This window comes from Chroicocephalus ridibundus, chromosome 3 (assembly GCF_963924245.1).
Source record: "Chroicocephalus ridibundus chromosome 3, bChrRid1.1, whole genome shotgun sequence".
In the NCBI taxonomy this organism is placed as follows: Eukaryota; Metazoa; Chordata; class Aves; order Charadriiformes; family Laridae; genus Chroicocephalus; species Chroicocephalus ridibundus.
The window spans coordinates 63,456,960-63,476,053 of NC_086286.1; the positions used below are offsets into that span (position 1 = coordinate 63,456,960).

The following is a 19,094-nucleotide window of genomic DNA, read 5'->3' on the forward strand; positions in this document are numbered from 1 at the left end:
AAGTGGCAGGAAATCCAATCTAAAAAGAATAGGCCATAAATCTGTTTTGAAAACCACATTTTTATACAGGAGGAAGGGGCTGTCACACAGTCATGTGTTTGCTTTAAAGCTGAATTCACCTACAATCAAACCATTTTTGACTCCTATTTAACTTCTGAGAGAGGATCAACTGGCAAAGGGATTCTAACTTCACAGAACATATTTCAAAGGAGGACTGTGGGTAGTGTTAAAGAAATGCATGATCCTGGCCTAAAGGTGACAATGCCTTCTTAGACAGTATCTGTATTCAAAATAGTAATCTCCACTACAGAGGAAAGAAAAAAAAAATATTTAATAAATAAGTTAATCAAATAGCAAGGTCCAATAAAAATAACAGTAGGAGAAGCAGAAAATAAAAAGCAGAAGGCAGCCCATCGTGAATGGAACATTAAACAGGGAAGCTGTGCTTCCTGTGGGGTGCTCCCTGCAGTACTGTGCATACCACGATTTTGGTTTTGGCTCAGCCCTCTGCTCTTCTAAAAAGAAAAGGGAAACACATACCAAAGCTCTCTCCTTCCATTCCAATCGGCCCCGGCTGAGGAGTCTCTCCATTCTTCAAGCAGTTATGAATGTATGCTGCCTTCCACCTGGCGTACTTCCTGTGCTGGGCGTTCTGGGGAAGGGAAAAGGCCAGTCATTTTAACTACTCACATTAATGCATTCAAAACAGAAATATAAGCAGGTTTTTCACCCCGAGATTATAAAACTAAGCTGCTTTCTCTACTACCATTAGACACCAGTTTAAAGATAAACAACACATGTGAAATTAATTGGTGAATTTAAAAATAATATAAAAAGAAAAGAAGAGCTCAAACAGGATCTCAGCATGAAAGGAAAACGTGGCAATCTTCAATTAGTGCAGCATGTCAGGAAAAGGAAATAAATTACACCAGGACCACCTTGTGTGAAAGACTGAGCACTGTGTAGTAATTACTGATGTGAAATAATAACGAAAACTTCTATCACCTTAAAACTTAGATGATTATTTACTTTATATATACGTATCTGAAACCTAAAATGCTACTCCTGCTGACCAATAATATAATTTTTCTCATAACATTATTTTAAATTTTAAAAATGTATTTAAAAGCATGAATACAGAAAAGGTGCTGTAGTTGCAGATTAATGTATTTTCAGTTTCTGGGGAAAAGGAATTGAGGAAAAGCATTTCACTTGCGTTTTCATAGATTCTTCTTTTCGCAAAACATGAGTGATTGAAATAAATGTCAGAATCTCAACTATTTTGAGATTTTCCATTTCACTTTTTAAAATAAACTTTACTGTTCCCAGCTACAAGTTTAATATGTCAAAACATGAAATGAAGATTGGCCACTTTTTATCTCCCAGGACTGTTACAATAGTGTTTTTTTTTTAATCCAGGACGAGTTCTCAATTGTTATGAAAAATCTTAAACTGATTATGCAAATCAACTACTTTGTAAAAAGTGGAAAGAGAAATAACCAAATCTGATAGTCATGAGGAAATATATTTCAAGGAGGAAGGCTGATAATAAACAGAGAAGAGAAATGTGGAAGGATGAGTGGAATAATTTGGTCAAGTGACCAATGACGGTTGATACCATGTTTCACATCAGCATCATCACCTCCAATAAAGTGAAATTCCAAATTGTACTTCACAAAGTCTATCACACTGTCATCTAGAATAGGGTAGAGAGCGACAGTATAATGGATATCTCTAGCTTGCTATTGTAAGCATGGTACCCTATAACACTCAAGCATGTGAGAAAGAAAATAATATTCATAGACTACCTGTGTGGATTTAGGTGTCCTGAGACATATTCAGCACCTACGTGATCAGCACTTCCTGATTTTGTCTCAGATTGTTTAGCATCGTTGCTGTTTCTTATTTGTTTTTCCAGGTATTTCAACCTCTCTTTAACAATGTTTGAAACTTTTCTTCACGAGCCAGTAGCACCTTTTGCCATTTTTTTTTTCTTTGCCAGTAGTTATGATCTATATCATTACGTTTTCAAAATGAGCTTCTCATTCATTAATTTAACAATTTCACAAGGAAACCTCACTTTTAATTTTGAGAACAAGGAGTACTTTATTAAGAGTACCTGCTCCTCTATATCTGAGATTTGGGGCATGAATAATAAAGAGCAGCTGACCATGCACCTAATAGAAAAGTTTGTTTTAAAACAGACCAAGAGATTATTCTACTGTGTTCCTTAATAAAAGTAATCATGTCCTTGTTCAGTCAACTCTGGAATACTTGTTTCATTTAAAGATTTCCTGCCACAAAGAGCAATGTGTTAGTTACTTCAGTAGATAATTTTTTGAATTAAAACATCCATGTCCTAATGGCCAGACAGCAAGCCATTTTTCATTAAGTAAATTCATATTCTTCCAACTTAACATATCACCTTTTAAAAGTGGGGTTTGTTGCAAACCCAAAAATATTTATTCTAACTAAAACTGTACACAATTCCACCTCGACTACTAGCACTAAAGTTCTGGCTTGCAGGGTGAAAAAAGCGAAGGTGGAAAAAGCCAGGAACCTTGCATCATTTTTCCCTATAATCATTCCTACTTGCTCAATGTAATGCTATGTTTTCCATAGTAATAATCAGACTTTGAATTTCTAACTGATATTTAAGTCATGAAGCATCTGCTAAAAGATAACAGTTATCTAGTATTTCACATATAATTTATTTGAAATACTTAGCACAATTCCTTATGACTTACTAACATGTATTTGGCTACACAATTAGAATCTGTGTTCTTTGAAGTTCATGTTCACAAATTATAAAAACAACTTTACAGAACTAAACCAGTAATTTGCACCTGTGCTAGGAAAAGCAATCAGATAATACACTGATACCCCTAACACCTACCTCTTCAGAGAGCTCCCCAAATACTGTCAGAACGTCTATCAGGAGACTTGCAGTATAAAAGGATTTTATCATATTTCTGTAAAAAAGAAAACATGTCATTAACTTTGTAATGTCAGTCACTCGGGATCACACTTTAGAAGTTGGCATTTTAGCTCATACCGGCTTATTTCAAGATAATCATCACTAACTTTTTTTCTTTTAATCTGATGTTACAGAACTTACTTCACAATGTTTAAATTTAGCAATATATTGACTAGTCTCCTGACTACTATGCAGAAAGTTTTCAGTATTTTTTAAAGCTGGTCATGTGTTCTGCACCTAGTTTCTAGTTTAGAATGTTCAATATAGGACATAGGACATCCTATATTATCTTAGAAAAAGCCTAGCAAAGTCATCAACATGCTGTAGTAATTGCTGTAAGTCAAACCACATAATGTATCATAACAACTATTTTAATATCACTGGACAGTAGAAATTATAACTTGCTTGATGTCAAGCTCAATATTAGCCTGGGGTTTTAGAAGGCTTGCCCAGTAGGTGAGCAACCTCTTAAAGAACACAAGGAGGAGGATACCAGTTAACATGTGAAGTTAAAGACATAGAAGTAGTAACATATCAAGTTTTCTGAAACAGAAATTAATGCATTAAAGCCCAATTCTTGTTTCTAGTCAAATGAAAGACAGTTTGGTTATTCAAATTTCCTGACCGGTATCTTAATTCAGATAAAAAACCCCAAGATTTTCACCTACTTATGAAATTGCCCGGCTCTGTCTTCATTGTCTGCATACAAAAACATTTTCAAAGCATAATTCTCCACATGAGCAGAACCAACAATTTCCTGAGTAATTGCTTCATTATCACCAAATTGCTTTTTCATCTGAAAAAAGTTGAAAAAAATACATTAATTACCTTATTAGACCCTAGCAATTCTGCAGTCTAGTTCAAACACAAAAAGAAGCTGCTAATTTAGACATAGCCAAACACAATTTAAAAAAGAAACAACATACATTTTACAAATCTCCAGCTTCTGACATAACAAATGCTATAAGTAACACACTAAAGAGAAAACACGTTCGTTTGGAAGGAGAAATATTATGAATAAGTAGCTCTGAATACCATCCTCAATCACAAAATACTTAAAAAAACCCAAACCAAACAAACCCATTAAAAATAAACACAACTACAACATTGTGAAGGAATAGCTACAGATATTTTTCCCCTTACTATCCGAAAGACCCAGCATTCTGAAGCCTGTGTCGGGATTCAATACAGTTGAATTGATAAAATAATGCATGCTTTATAAAGATACTGTAGGTCAGAGCGAATATGTATCTTCTCTCTTGTAAGGTTATTTCACTGCAGTTCATTACATCTTTCAAAGCGTTTGAACCCTACCATGACTGGTTTAGTGACCTATGGACTTACTGGAATTTTCAGTGTAAGCAGTGTACTGCGATTCAAAGACCTCTTTTCAAAGACGTTAGAGTACAAGAATCCTCAGGTTTCCTAATAAAAATCAGTAAAGCAAATAACTCTCTAACACTTACAACAGGTGGATTTACAGCTTCTGAATAGGGCTACTGTTGGCACATAAGGAAACCTCAGGTTATCCTTAGAGAACAAAAACAGGAACACTGCATGATACTAACCTGCAGCCTTTATTTTGCCAAAAGATTTAAAAACAATCTCTGAATAGCAGTTATTTTTCATTGTGCGTGTGAAGAAAATTTAATCGTGCAGGCTGCATTTCCGTATTTTTTACATTGCTGCCAATTTTTTAACACATAGAATGTTGCCAGAAAAATTACTTGATTTCAGTAGTGAAATACAAACTTTCTAAATAGAACTATAAATTTGAAGACTTTTGTCAAACACATACTCTACATAGTTTTCAAAAATATTTGCATTTTACAAAGTGTAATTGGTTTTTTTGGGAGCATATCACAATTTGTAAGTTGCAAGATATAGAACTGGAATGAAACACTGAAGCTGACGAAGAAAATGATTTTTTATATATATATATATATATATTTCATCAGCCTATAAATACATCTTACACTCAGAAAATAACTTATTACTATACTTGATCTGATGTTCAATGGAGATTTCAAATTCACAAATCATAGAATGGTTTGGGTTGGAAGGGACCTTAAAGATCATCTAGTTCCAACCCCCCTTCCATGGGCAGGGACAACGACAAATGACAGCCAGTTACGTAAGCTTCTAAAAATATTAAAGTTAAAAAAGTTTTTTACTTTTGTAACTACCCATCACTCTGTGATTCAGTACAGCATGTTTTAAATGACGATTCATAATGTGAACGTAAAATCAAGCAAATTTGGTTTAACTTTACTAAAAACATTTAAATGAACCAGTTACCTATTGGAAAAGAAAAATAACATAATCATATATAAAAATATTTCTGACAGAAACATGCATTTTTGGATACAAAATCACTGTATTTGATTAATTCACATATTTGGAATATTATGAAATTTCTTGCAAAGAAGACACCTGGTAATTTCCGGATATATCCACACTTTTATTCTTTGCTACTATAAAGTTCAGGATTGTTTGTAAGCTTCAGTCTAAACCTTTAAAATAATCAGTTGGGGCAACATACAGAACGCTGTAAGAAACACTTAGCAGAGCCCTGCAGCACCCCTTTGTGCCCCCTGCTGGTTAAGGGCAGACTGAAAATGGCTGCTGCTATCGAATTACTGCAGAGTAGTGAATTACTGCAACTTCTCAATATACCCAAGCTTCCTAGCCCCCCAAAATGCTGTATTAGACCTGCTCAGAACTGCTCTCCCCATCCTTCCACCACTTGGCTACGTAGAAGGAACTTCAATACCTAAGCATCAGTTGTCACGCAGACTACCTTACCAGCAACTGAAAGATGAAACCATGGACTTTTGATGGTTTTCTAGTCTTTTCAAATTTGAAACAAAAAGGGCAGCTGAACACTGCAGGCAAATTAGTTGCTGCAGTACCACAAGGGTATTTTTAACAATTTTAACAACTCTTAGGGAATGAAGAGGAAAATCTGGAGTTTTAATGTCATCTGTCCTGCCACCTCTCTTTCCTTCTGAGCATGGAAATCTCATGCTCATGCTTCGCGCATTATAGATGTTAAAATTTTATGAAATAACACACCAATAACACACTGGATTTTCCATTGCTAAAAAATGAGAGATAAAACATAGCAAGATTCACAAAGTATGAATAAAAGACAAATGGTTCATATTTCATTTTTTTTCCCTGAAGAGTTGAAGGCTGTTGCACTAGTTTCACGCAAGCTCTACAGGCATTGTTATGGCTAGATTTTGGATGGAATCCTTAATGCTAAACACAAAAAGAACTGATGCTTCATTTTTCAATGTTACTTTCTGCTTCCAAATGAGCACTTAAAGTCCACACACTACTTCCTTTGAGACTATTGAAAACTACAGCATATGAACACAAACAGCTCCTAGAACTTTGACCATCTGTACAATGACTTTACCTTTCTTTAACTCTGTTCTATTCAAGGTTGTTCGCTTTTTAATACTATCAGGTCCACTCAAAAGAGCATGGCACAGCTATCCCTTACCCACACAGTTAAGACTATGCTTACAAAAATTCCTAGTATAGAACTCCCAATCTCTAACAGAGGATATGATCAAAAGTACCTTTATGTTTCAGATAATGTTTTAAAAAACTGCCTGGGTACAACAGTTTAGGTCAAAAATTTCAAAAGCACCAAGAACTAGGCTAGCCAGTCCTATAGCAGTGAAAATAACTCACAATCTTCAAGGAAGCAAGGAAAAATCAATAAAAAAAGTCTTCTAGAACTCCTGCATTTATTTCATAATGAATTATGATTTCTCATGAGAATATGTATGAATAAAGTATTGCAATTCGTGTTGTCTAGACAAAACCTTAGGGCAAATGTCTACTGTATGAAATTTCAGTTATGTTTGTGCATGCATACATACATATAAACATAAATACACATATAGCTTGATCTCCTTTCAGTCCTTCTGCCAATTTATTATACACAGCTTCATTCATACGCTATGCCTGCATACAGAATAGCTGCATCAATGACTGATGACAGAGGAAAGATAGTATTTTCAGAAGCTTAGATAAAAATTAAAGTAACATCATGAATCATTTTAGAGAAGAGCAATACATTCTACTTACAGCTTCCAATTGATCCATAAGTTTAGATAAAAATTTACGGCATTCTGGGGTTTTACTATCAATCTTCATCCCTGTTTGCATTGCATACAAACGACCTTTAAAGCACACAAAGCACACAAAAAAATCAGAAGTTATTATTTAAGACAAAACCCATAAGCAAACAAAGCAATGCCACCCCCAACACATCTGAACGACAAACTCATCTTGTGGTTTAACAATGTACTGCTACAGTACTAATAAGCAATGACAGCGAAATCTAGATACATTCAATATACAAGCAGATATTTTTCTAAGATTTATGCTTTATTTTTCTCAGACAGTACTTCTGCTGATTACAGGTTGACGCATGCACCACTATGATGCAATATTAAGTGCTTTTGTAAATAATCACCATCCTCATTTGCAATTCTCGAATAGGAACAAATTGATTTTTATCCCTAATTATGCATGAATAATTTTCATATGATTTACATATATGTATAGAGTGTATGGATATATCTCAGAAATGGAACTTAATGTAGCAGGAATTTATGTAGCTTAAAAACTCCACTTTAACAAATAGAATTAAGCACCTATTATATCCATGTATATGCATACATATAATCAAAAGACACAAGACACAAACCTGATCTTTAAATCAGACAAGACAGACTTTACTAAACTTTTCATGCAAGTAAAGTTGCCAGTTTTTCATATTATCTTGAAAATGAATGATTAACATCTTCTGATTAAAAATTATCTTTTTAATACCAAAAATCTATGGATATTTGATATGCACGTGGCAGAACTTTATACGCTTCAGGAAATTGTGGGTAAAACCAAACAACTATTATTTACTAGGATTAACACACACACAGAAGGGAAAATGGACAAAACCATTCAGAAACAAAATGCAGAACGTTTTTCATAAAAAAAACAAACATTCCACTAACTCTCACTCCTGACCCTCAAGGGAGTCCTATAAAACACCTTCAAATGCAGAGCTTAAGAACTAAAAGCTGTAACTCTACCAAATACTATCATGAGATAGTTACTATGGCATACCCCAATGCCCTTCCTCCTGCAGGACACAGAATTCTCTGCAAGAGATCCTTACTTGCTTCACAGCTTTACTATCTCTCTCCTTCCAAGCATCTCTTCATGCACTAGAGATAGCCTTTCCCTTCAAATTGTCTCAGTAAATATGAATATAACACAGCTTCTCTGCCTTTTCCATCTATTATCAGTCTGTCTAATAAAAGTAGAAAACTTACTTTACTCTCTAGAAAACTTACCTAGGTTCTGCTGGTGAGCATCATAACTAATTTTTCTGGATTTTAAAAGTAATATTTCACTTTTCACATACAATTGATTATTCAGACCAGACAGAGTGTATATTCTTTATTTGGGACTGCAAAGCTGCCGAATTATTTAATGTTAAAGCTGTTGGGCTGCCCAACCATTTAAAGACTCCCAAAAATAAAACACTTGTGCCCTCCAACACCTCTCTACTTCTACATTTACAATTTATAAAACAACCTAGCACCTTTGTATTCAAGTTTTCAGCAAAGAATAACCAAATAAAAGTCTACTCTGAGCGAAACTACAGGAATGAATAAATGCTATGAACACAGGCACCCTGGCGGTAGAAGACACAGAGAAGGCAGTACTGAATGCCTTCTTTGCTTCAGTCTTCACTGCTAAAGCTGTCCCTCATGAATCCCAGGCCCTGGAGGCAAGGGGGAAGGTCTGGAGAGAGGAAGAGTTTTCCCCAGAAGAGGAAGATCAGGTTAGAGACCACTTGGCCAAACTGGACATCCGTAAAGTCCACGGGCCCTGATGAGATGCACCCGCGAGTGCTGAGAGAGCTGGCAGATGTTATTGTTTGGCCAATCTCCATCATCTTTGAAAGGTCGTGGAGAACAGCAGAGGTGCCTGAGGATTGGAAGAAGGCCAATATCACTCCAGTCTTCAAAAAGGCCAAGAAGGTGGACCCAGGGAACTACAGACTGGTTACTCTCACCTCCATCCCTGGGAAAGTAATGGAGTGACTCGTTCTGGATGTCATATCCAAGCATGTTCAGCAGCAGGAAGTTATTGGAAGTGGTCAACATGGATTTACCAAGAGTAAATCAGGCTTGACCAATCTCATAGCCTTCTATGATATAACCAGTTGGCTGGATGAGGGCAGAGCAGCAGATGTCATCTACCTTGACTTCATCAAGGCTTTTGACACTGTCTCTCATAACATCCTCCTTAGGAAACTGAGGAAGTGTGGACTAGACGAAGTGACAGTGAGGTGGATTGAGAGCTGGCTGTGTGACAGAACTCAGAGGGTTGTGATTAATGGAGCAGGGTCAAGTCGGAGTTGGAGGCCTGTAACCAGTGATGTCCCCCAGGGGTCAATACTTGGACCAGTATTGTTTAACACATTCATCAACGACCTGGACGAGGGTACAGAGTGTATCCTCAGCAAGTTCGCTGATGATACCAAACTGGGTGGGGTGGCTGACACCTCAGAGGGCCGTGCTGCCATCCAGCGTGACCTAGACAGGCTGGAGAGCTGGGCTGAGAAGAACCTAATGAGGTTCAAACAAGGACAAGTGTAGAGTCCTGCACCTGGGGAGGAAAAATGTCAGGGACTAATAGAGGTTAGGGGTGGACCTGCTGGAAAACAGTTCTGAAGAAAAGGATCTGGGGGTCTTGGTAGACAGTAAATTATCCATGAGTAAGCAATGCGCCCTTGTCGCCAAGAAGGCCAACAGAATTCTGGGCTGCACAGGGAAGAGTGTGGCCAGCAGGTCAAGGGAGGTCATCCTCCCCCTCTACTCTGCACTGGTGAGGCCACAACTGGAATACTGTGTCCAGTTCTGGGCTCCCCAGTTCAAGAGAGACATTGAGGGACTGGAGCATCTCCCTTATGAGGAAAGGCTGAGAGAGCTGGGACTCTTTAGCCTGGAGAAGAGAAGGCTGAGCGGAGACCTTATTAATGTTTACAGGTATCTAAAGGGTGGGTCTAAGGAGGATGGAGCCAGACTCTTTTCAGTGGTTCCCCGTAACCCCAGGACGAGGGGTAACAGGCACAAGCTGGAACACAGGAAGTTCCAATCAAACATAAGAAAAAACTTCTTTATGATGAGGGTGACAGAGCACTGGAACAGGCTGCTCTAAGCAATCCTGCTTTAGCAGGGAAGTTGGACTAGATGATCTCTAGAGGTCCCTTCCAACTCTGAAATTCTGTGAAATTCAGTGAAACTACAACAACTGACCATGACAAATGAAAGACAGCAAGTTTAACAAAAATTGCTATGTAGGTTCTACGCTATGTAGGTTTCATCAAGTGACAAAACTAATATTAAGCTAATTACTGATATGTACTTTCAAGCTCACCTTATTTACCTTCAGGATGTTGACATGTTAATATTAAAAATTAGGAAAACAGTACATGCAAACTTGAAATTATGCTTCAAAGGAATCCAAACACAGAAAAATACAGAGATTTTTTATCTAAGGCACTCAAATTAATTTAAGTCTGCTGCCTATTAAAGTACCACAATCCCATGAGTTAATACTTACATTCTTCATTTAAACTGACTTTTAAAGACATACTTGATTGTAAGCTTCCCTGAACAGATTTCATGGTATGATTTAATAATGTAAAATGTAGGAATTAACATAATGGATGCTAGACCTACAGGCCCATCCAGATCAGTTATTTCTTTTTGACAGATGCAAATATCAGACATTTTCAGAGGAAAGTAAATTAATTTTAGACTGATACGAGCTAGGGCAACATAAATTCAGAATACCCTTGGTCATTACTGGATATAGATTTATCCTACTTGCTGAAGTATGCATATTCATATATCTTCCAAAATTCATTTACATAAAAAGAATTCTGTTTCCATATAAATGGAAATCTTGCAAATGTATTTACTCTTCAGGATCAGATCTGCTTATTTGTTATCTGCTTAATTGTTACTATTCTGTTACCTATACGTGGCTTTTTTCCGCATTCATTGCAAATACATTCATTTAAATAGTGAAAGCAAGATTTTTGTTCCTCAATAATATCCAAATGGGTGTATTTACAGGACTGTGACATTTGTATGCTTTGTAGGCAGCCCTAAAAAGCCAGCCCTCTCCCCTCTTTGCATTTCACAGACGGAGAAAAACTCAAAGACTCCTTCAGGCATTCCAATGAATAAATACAGAAGTCTTGAACACACAGACGATACAGGTCAAAGAACAATAGTAACAGATAAGAAACATGTTTTTCTTGTCTAGATATAAATTTACACTGTGGGTAACATCAAACAGTGTTCCATACCAACACTGCTTTTCTGCTAACAAAAGACTCTAGGACCGAGGTGCCCAAGAGTCCTCAGGTCATTCAAGATCAAAGGACTATTATCCAAACGTACTGACCCTCAAGAAAACATGAAGGTGCTCTAGCAGCAGATATTAAGAACAGAGACATCCTACAGACCGACCATTAACGTCACCTGAACTAAGATTAAACGTGTTGCACCTGTCACAGCAATTACATCTCTGTACCACACAACTGACAATATGAGACAGTTACCACACCTAGCCGTCAAACCCCGATTTGTATCAACATCTATATAAATTGGAAAGGAGATTTCCTGCATGATCTTATTAACTAGTAAAAAGTCAAAGCACACTTAAGTTACCCTAACAACAGAGTCTACTGCAATCTGTAAGAATTTTCAAAGTTCAGACTTTGTGCACGCTCACTTCTTCAATAACGTGTTCAAAAGGAGTACTGAATAAAAAAACCTGCCCAGAGACAGGCCTCTGATGAGGCAATTATTGAGGTAAGGGCAAAAGCTATTGCTTCTTTCTCAAGTAAGTGGTGATCAAGGAAAAGTATGATGTTTGTGAAAACTACTATTGACAGAGAATGACTACCTAATAGCATTCAGTACTGAAAGGGAGTCTTGACTCAAATACCTTTGATAAAACAACCTGATTGCAATGAAGAACTAGGCAACCTGCAGGTCAGAAAATGCAAACCATATCCTATCAGTCAAAATCTCCTGGAACGTCAATTTCAACTGATGAACTGAAGATACAGAAGGAGAGTATACTCTCCAGTGTGTGAAACTCATCAGTGACAAACAAAATGTTGTTAAGTACATTTAGGCACACTTAGTGGGGCTTGGGGGTTGAAAACCTCTATCCACAATCATTAAACTTATCAAGCAGACAGCAAGTGAAATAGTTGAAAAATGAAAGAACTAGGGATTTCTCTGACAGAAACAGAATAGGAAAAAGAGAAAATAATTTGGTATTTGCCTCTACAGACACAACTGAAATAAAAATAATATTCTTTTAATGTTTTGAAATTTTGCTTTTGAAATTATCTGTATGAAGAACAGTATGTGAGTGAATCTGAAAACAGTAAGTAATCCCTTGCCTTATTACAGACAACAGGAGAAAGCGTCTATTAGTTCTACTCTTTGCATTATTTTTTTTTAATTATTATTACATCTCATTCCTATGGCAAAGAATCTTAACTTATTTCCAAACACAAGTTTTTCCATGTCTACATCTTTTGTCATCCTTCTCTCTGCTCTCTCTAATTTTGAAATGTCACAAGTATTCTATATGAAGGTTGATTTGTGTTGGTTTTGCCAACCACCTTTGCCAATTAAGGTGTCAGAAGTCTCTTACATATCTTTTAGTTTTGTGTGTAGTTTATCACACAAATATTACTTACAGTAAGGATACCTGATAGTAACTGAAAGATATGTTTTGGTCTAGTCAAGGAGATATATTATGTCCTTTTCCTTGCAGAAAACTCAGTTTGTTACTGAATTTTCAGCAGCAATGAGCAAAACATAATTTCCCTGTGTTAATATCATCAGCGAAATTTTGAACTGGCCAACAGTCAAAGAGCTTTGGTCAAAGAACTGGCCTCCATGTTTATGTTGACAGGTAATCTCAGTAGCAAAGAATTCATAAGCAAGAGGCCAAAAGTTCACAGCCTCCAACATCTCTGTTGAGAAAGCCTAATGTAACATGAGTTCAGTTTCCCCTCCCATATATCTGAAAGAAAACAGAGTAATTATGTACATTCCTTTAAATACAGCTGTTTTGGATTCTATAATATTGTAAAAGCAGTGGAATGTATTATTACTGTGCTTGCTAAGTCACAAAAATTTTGCTTTAATGCAAGTGGTTCAATTTCTAATAAGTAGGTTAATCTCCTGAATGGTACGAACACTACAGAAAGAAAACTTCTCAGTGTTCTGTATTACAATTGCACTATTACACCTTTTAAAAATACTGCGCTTGAGATGTCATTTTACATCAAAATTATTTCAGAGCTCATCTCTTCAGAACTTCTCTCTACACACTGAAAAATGTTTAAAGTGCACGCCCCTAACGACCACAGAAATATACCGTAAAACTAAGCAACTAGGCTTGCAGGAGACATTTATTTGGTAACTTTTCACAAAAAAATTCCCCTAGGAAAAGCCAAGCTACTGAAAATTCTGACACAAAAAGGCAACTAAAGCCATACATTGTTCCTGCAAAAGTTTTCAAGTTTTTAAAGCCTAAATGAAGTATTAGAAGAATGTAGACAATCTTGGAAATAAGCGACCTGTAATTCTCATGATGAAGATCTGGAATACCTGGAAACAAATAGGTGAATGCCATTATTGGTTCTTTTTAAGCTTGTTTTGTGTACTTGGCTTCATCACAGATAAAACCTACATTTTCTGCCCCCTTTATCCAAATCAAGCAGCAAAAAGGATTTTTGTGTGGCCAACAACAGTAGTATACACATAAAGTAAAGCACTAAGGAGGCAAAGGAGGCTACACAGAGCTAATGTCTACATATTAATTAATATTGAAAGTAGAGCTCAAGTCACTTGTAATCTTTTATGCACAAAGACAGAACTGTTTTGCCAATTATTAACTAAAAGAGGGTTTGCTCTCAGTTTGCGGACAGGACATTTATCTTCAAATTTATAAAGACTTGGCAAGTAATCATTCTCAGAAAAATGTTTTGCCAAGACAACTACAAAATTTATGTCCCGATTTGTTGCCCTTAATCTTTGTTCAGCAAATACTAAGTGTGGGTGTGCTGGAAGGAATTATACAGTAAGCTTTACAGAAACTTCTCTGCTTTTATTTATGTCACGTAATACCACGTTATTTTTCCTTTGCTAATACACAGCACGATTTCAGAGTGAGTATTTTGTCTTTAGTACATGCCAGACATTCATTCCTAATACGTAGCAAGTTATTCCAGATTTATGTTTGGATAACAACTGGAACTCCCCTCACTCCCATTTTAAACTAACTCCGTGCCAAGTAAAAATACTGGAGAACAAAAGTTCCAGCCAGCAAGCATGCACAATAGGTTGATTCTATCTTCTAAATTCTGTCCTACTATCCATCTTTTTTTCTTGGTCTAACAGGATCAAAAGATTACAGTTCTTTTTCCCCATGAGTATTTAATTCTCTAGTATAGAAAAAAAATTGTTAGGAACTGGAATATTTTTGACATTTAATAGTAACAAATTGACATTAAATAGTAACAAAAAACATCGCCGTAAACTTTAGCCATATTTTGATTCTGATTAAGGGATGAAAGCTTTTTCAGGCTGTAATTTATTACTTACTCACATTCTACACCTTCCTCTTCCCTTTGTCAGAACACTGCCAGAAAAACGTTTGTTAACTGCTTGGTACAGAAAGACAACAGTTGGAATACAAATGTGGGAAGCAAGGAATACAAAAACATGAAATGGGATTGTACTCAAACTACTGCAAATATATTTTCATAAAGAATGCATCTGCAAACAAAACTAAAAAAATAATGCTTGCTTTCATGAACACTAATGTGTCATACTTCACGTAATTTCTGCATGCAGATCATAAATATATGCTATTCTACACGGCTCAGCCTAAGTTGTCTAAATTCCAGGACTTTTAAAAACAGATTCAAAAGCACTGACAAACAAACTTTGAAAAGCCTTATACTTCTTTTTCATTATGTGATGCTGAAGGAAACTGGCAAAAGACAAGGTAAGTATTAGGCTAGAATCATTAATTAAAAATCGGGAATTTTACCGAGAAAAAAAATTATTTTAAATACTTCTTTTTGGGTAAAATTAGTTTAAGGAGAAATGCAAGAAAAAAAATAATCTGAGATAAAAGTGGGAGGGAGGAAGGAAGGCTACACACAAATTTAATTAAGCAACTCAAAACCAAAAAAGCATAGTATCAAGATCCCTTCTTCCCATCAGAATCTTTCATAGTATTCTAACTCCTACAGAGGAAAATGGATTGATAACTGTATATTTCAAGGTCATGTTACATGCCAGACAAACTTTGTCAAGTAAAAACTATCTCAAATTAAATACATCTTACTTAAAATTACTGAAAGCTACAGTAAATTACATTAGAATTCACTGTTATTTGAATAGGAACTCGTAAACAAACTGAATCGGTGAAACAAAATTTGCAGTTACAAACAAGAGTGGTAATTACTAAGGTTAGATGATAAAACAAGTAATCGAATATCTATTATGAATCCTAGGAAATCACTCAGTATTCTACACTGCCATTCTTCAGTGCAGTTTAAGAACCAAGTTTGGTCTTGTAAAATTTGAGTAAGAGATCTGTAAGTGGAATTCATAGGTTTCTAAGCTCTGGCACAGTATTTTAACCAGCAGTATTTTTCAAAGCTTGTCTCTATAGTCTAATAAAGAAAGTGATACATTTCTAATTAAAACAGAAAAACTACCTTAACTGTAGGATTTATAGTAATTGAGATCTCAAGAAGGCAAAAGGAGAAGGCAGCTACTCTGGATTAGTTATGGTCAAGTCATGCAGATAAAACAGGTTGTAGTGATTAGAGCACAAATTTGAAGCACTCCTGTGGAACACCCTCCAGTTTAGTTTAAACTGGAAGAAACCTATTTCATGCTCACAAACTCTTCTGTGAGGTGAACCAAAGCACCCTTGATGGGCATGACCATGAGGTAAGTTCCCGAAGTGTACTCCTGACCTTAACTGCTAACAGCTTCCAGGGCTGCATTAGGAGACACATTGCCAGTAGGTTGAGGGAGGTGATCTTTCCCTTCTACTCAGCACTGGTGTGACACTCCTGCAGTGCTGGGTCCAATTCTGGGCTCCCAGTATGAGAGACATGGGAAAGGCCACAAAGATAACAAAGGGCTAGGGACATCTGTCATACCAGGAGACAAAGAGAGCTGGGACTGTTTAGTCTTTAAAAGAGAAGGCCCAATGAGTCTTACTAATGTGCATAAATACCTGATGTGGGTAGGGGGGGCGGTGAGGAGTGAAGACAAAGCCAGACCCATCTCAGTGGTGCACAGGGACAGGACAAGAGGCAATGAGCACAAAATGAAATACAGGAAATCCCATTTAAACATAAGGAAAATTTTCTCCTGTGAGGATAATCACACACTGGAATAGGTTGCTCCCAGCAGCTGTGGACTCTCCATCCCGTCCTTGGGAATATTCAGAACTTGCCTGGACATAGTCCTGACCAACCTGCACTAGTGATCATGCTTTGAGCAGGGGATTGGACTAGATGATGTACAAAGTTCCCTTCAACCTCAACGATACTGTGATTCTGCAAATTAGAATGCTGATATTGATGCATCCCTTCTTCAGAAGCAGCAGCAAACCTCAGGCAGGCAAATGTAGTTCTTAATTCTACTTCCAGAGGTTCAAGTTGAACAAAGATCCTCCAAAAAACTGTGAATTATCTGGTGGAAAAATGCATGATAGTACATTTACACTGTACAATTGAAGTTTAGGAGTTTTATACAAATACAAGTACCTCAGAAATAAAGTTTCAATCTCTGAAGTACCCTTGGTTCTATTTTATGTTCTCATTCCTAGCTCTGTCAGAGCAGATTATTTTTAATTACCACCTATGTAATCAAAGCAAGCGCCCAAAATTCTACAAAACAGTTAACATCATCTTTAATTTTTGCTTTTTATGTATTTATCACAGAATGGTAGGGGTTGGAAGGGACCTCTGGAGATCATCTAGTCCAACCCCCCTGCCACAGCAGGGTCACCTAGAGTAGGTTGCACAGGAATGCGTCCAGGCGGGTTTTGAATGTCTCCAGAAATGGAGACTCCACCACCTCTCTGGGCAGCCTGTTCTGGTGCTTTGCCACCCTCAAAGGAAAGAAGTTCCTCCTCATGTTTAGGTGGAACTTCCAATGCTCAAGTTTGTGCCCATTACCTCTTGCCCTGTGGCCGGGCATCACTGAAGAGCCTGGCCCCATCCTCCTCACACCCACCCTTTAAGTATTTATACGTGTTGATAAGATCCCCCCGCAGACGTCTTTTTTCCAGACTGAAGAGACCCAAATCCCTCAGTCTTTCTTCATAAGGGAGGTGTTCCAGTTCCCTAATCATCTTGGTAGCCCTTTGCTGCACCCTCTCCAGCAGTTCCCTGTCCTTCTTGACCCAGGGAGCCCAGAACTGGACACAGTACTCCAGATGCGGCCTCACCAGGGCAGAGTAGAGGGGGAGGATGACCTCCCTCGACCTGCTGGCCATGCTCTTCCTGATGCACCCCAGGATGCCATTGGCCTTCTTGGCCACAAGGGCACATTGCTGGCTCATGGTCATCCTGTTGTCCACCAGGACTCCCAGGTCTCTTTCCACTGAGCTGCTCTCCAGCAGGTCAGCCCCCAACCTGTACTGGTGCATGGGGTTATTCCTCCCCAGGTGCTTTGTTATTCTTTGTTATAATCTTTGTTATTCCAATCACTTCTCACTGTTTGTCTCTCTACACAGAAAAAACAGAGTTTTAAGAGTACAGTTTTCCCACTTACAAATCTTTGAAAAAAAATCAGAGCAAACAAGCTAAGAGAGAAAACAGAAAAAAAAGAAAGCACAGCGGGGAAAAAAAAAATTGAAAAATATTTTGTTTATACTCACAGCACAATCAAAACAAGTCTCATAATACCCTATGAAATGGATATCTATTTCTTAAATATTTGACTATTTCAACTAATTTATCCTGAATAAAGAACAGATTAAACCTATTCTTCAGTATGTAATCTCTAATAACAGGCTTTAAATGGTGTAGTATTGTTGGTAGCACACAAAACAGTTTTCTGCCACCACCAAGAACAGAATATGGAAAATGTACTTTTACAAATGGATTATATAAAACTAGTACAAAACCCCCGAATATTTAAACTGGAAAGCTCAGGAATATTATCTTATTAGATAAGGAATGTTATAAGAACATTATTTTATGCATTTCAATTCTACAATGTCCCAGTTAAATGAATTCAGTAAGCACATGCAGAACCTCCGCAGTGAAATACTGCAAATACCAGCTGCTTTTATTTCCATTAATACTTCTGAATTACATGCATCTTGTAAATTAGTAATTCAGAATTCATCATGATACAATAAGAAGTTGAATAAATTAAAAGCTCATTTAAAATATTTGTCCGTTATTAGTTCTCTGCTTTGAGGAAGGCTCAGTAAAAGATTAACAGTATTTCAGTTGAAAAATTACACGGTAACTACATTTCCCAAGTTCTGAGTCAGGCCATTAACTTTATTTGTTGTCTTCTTTCTTTTTTTTTTAGAAAAAAAAAGTCTTATAATTGGTATGCGGTGAGAAGCTTGCTTCACTGATGTCTGACTAAGCTTGAAAGTAAAAAGCCAGTCACATTTAACAGATGGGTATTTCTGTTAAAAGCTGAATGACACTTGATTCAAGAGGTTGTCAACTAATTGAGGGAAAAAAAACGTCTCTTGCTTTTCTCTTCTGCTTGATCCCACAGAAACAGAAATGTCAACACAATAGTGAGATGCTTCAGGAGGATTTCGCTGATGCTTTTTTATGTCAAGAATTTGAGAATTGTAGATTTTCTTCGTACCTTTTTTAAACAGATCAAGTCTACTGATCTCACATGAATGTTTTCTGATGTTAAGCAGACTGTAAAGCAAAAACCATCACAGCCTTGCTTTTCGAAAGTTACTAGAA

The 19,094-nt window shown here is 36.8% G+C and overlaps 1 protein-coding gene across 2 annotated transcripts in view; it reads right to left on the reverse strand.

The window, feature by feature from the left end:
- Positions 1 to 19,094, reverse strand: part of VTA1 (vesicle trafficking 1) — a 41,168-nt gene that overhangs the window by 17,462 nt on the left and 4,612 nt on the right. For both annotated transcript variants that reach the window (XM_063329457.1, XM_063329456.1), the window contains exons 2-5: positions 7,082 to 7,176; positions 3,646 to 3,773; positions 2,897 to 2,972; positions 541 to 652 (exon numbers count right to left, since the gene is read on the reverse strand). In XM_063329457.1, coding sequence (XP_063185527.1) covers positions 541 to 652; positions 2,897 to 2,972; positions 3,646 to 3,773; positions 7,082 to 7,176 — 411 coding nt within the window. The remainder of the gene's footprint in view (positions 1 to 540; positions 653 to 2,896; positions 2,973 to 3,645; positions 3,774 to 7,081; positions 7,177 to 19,094) is intronic.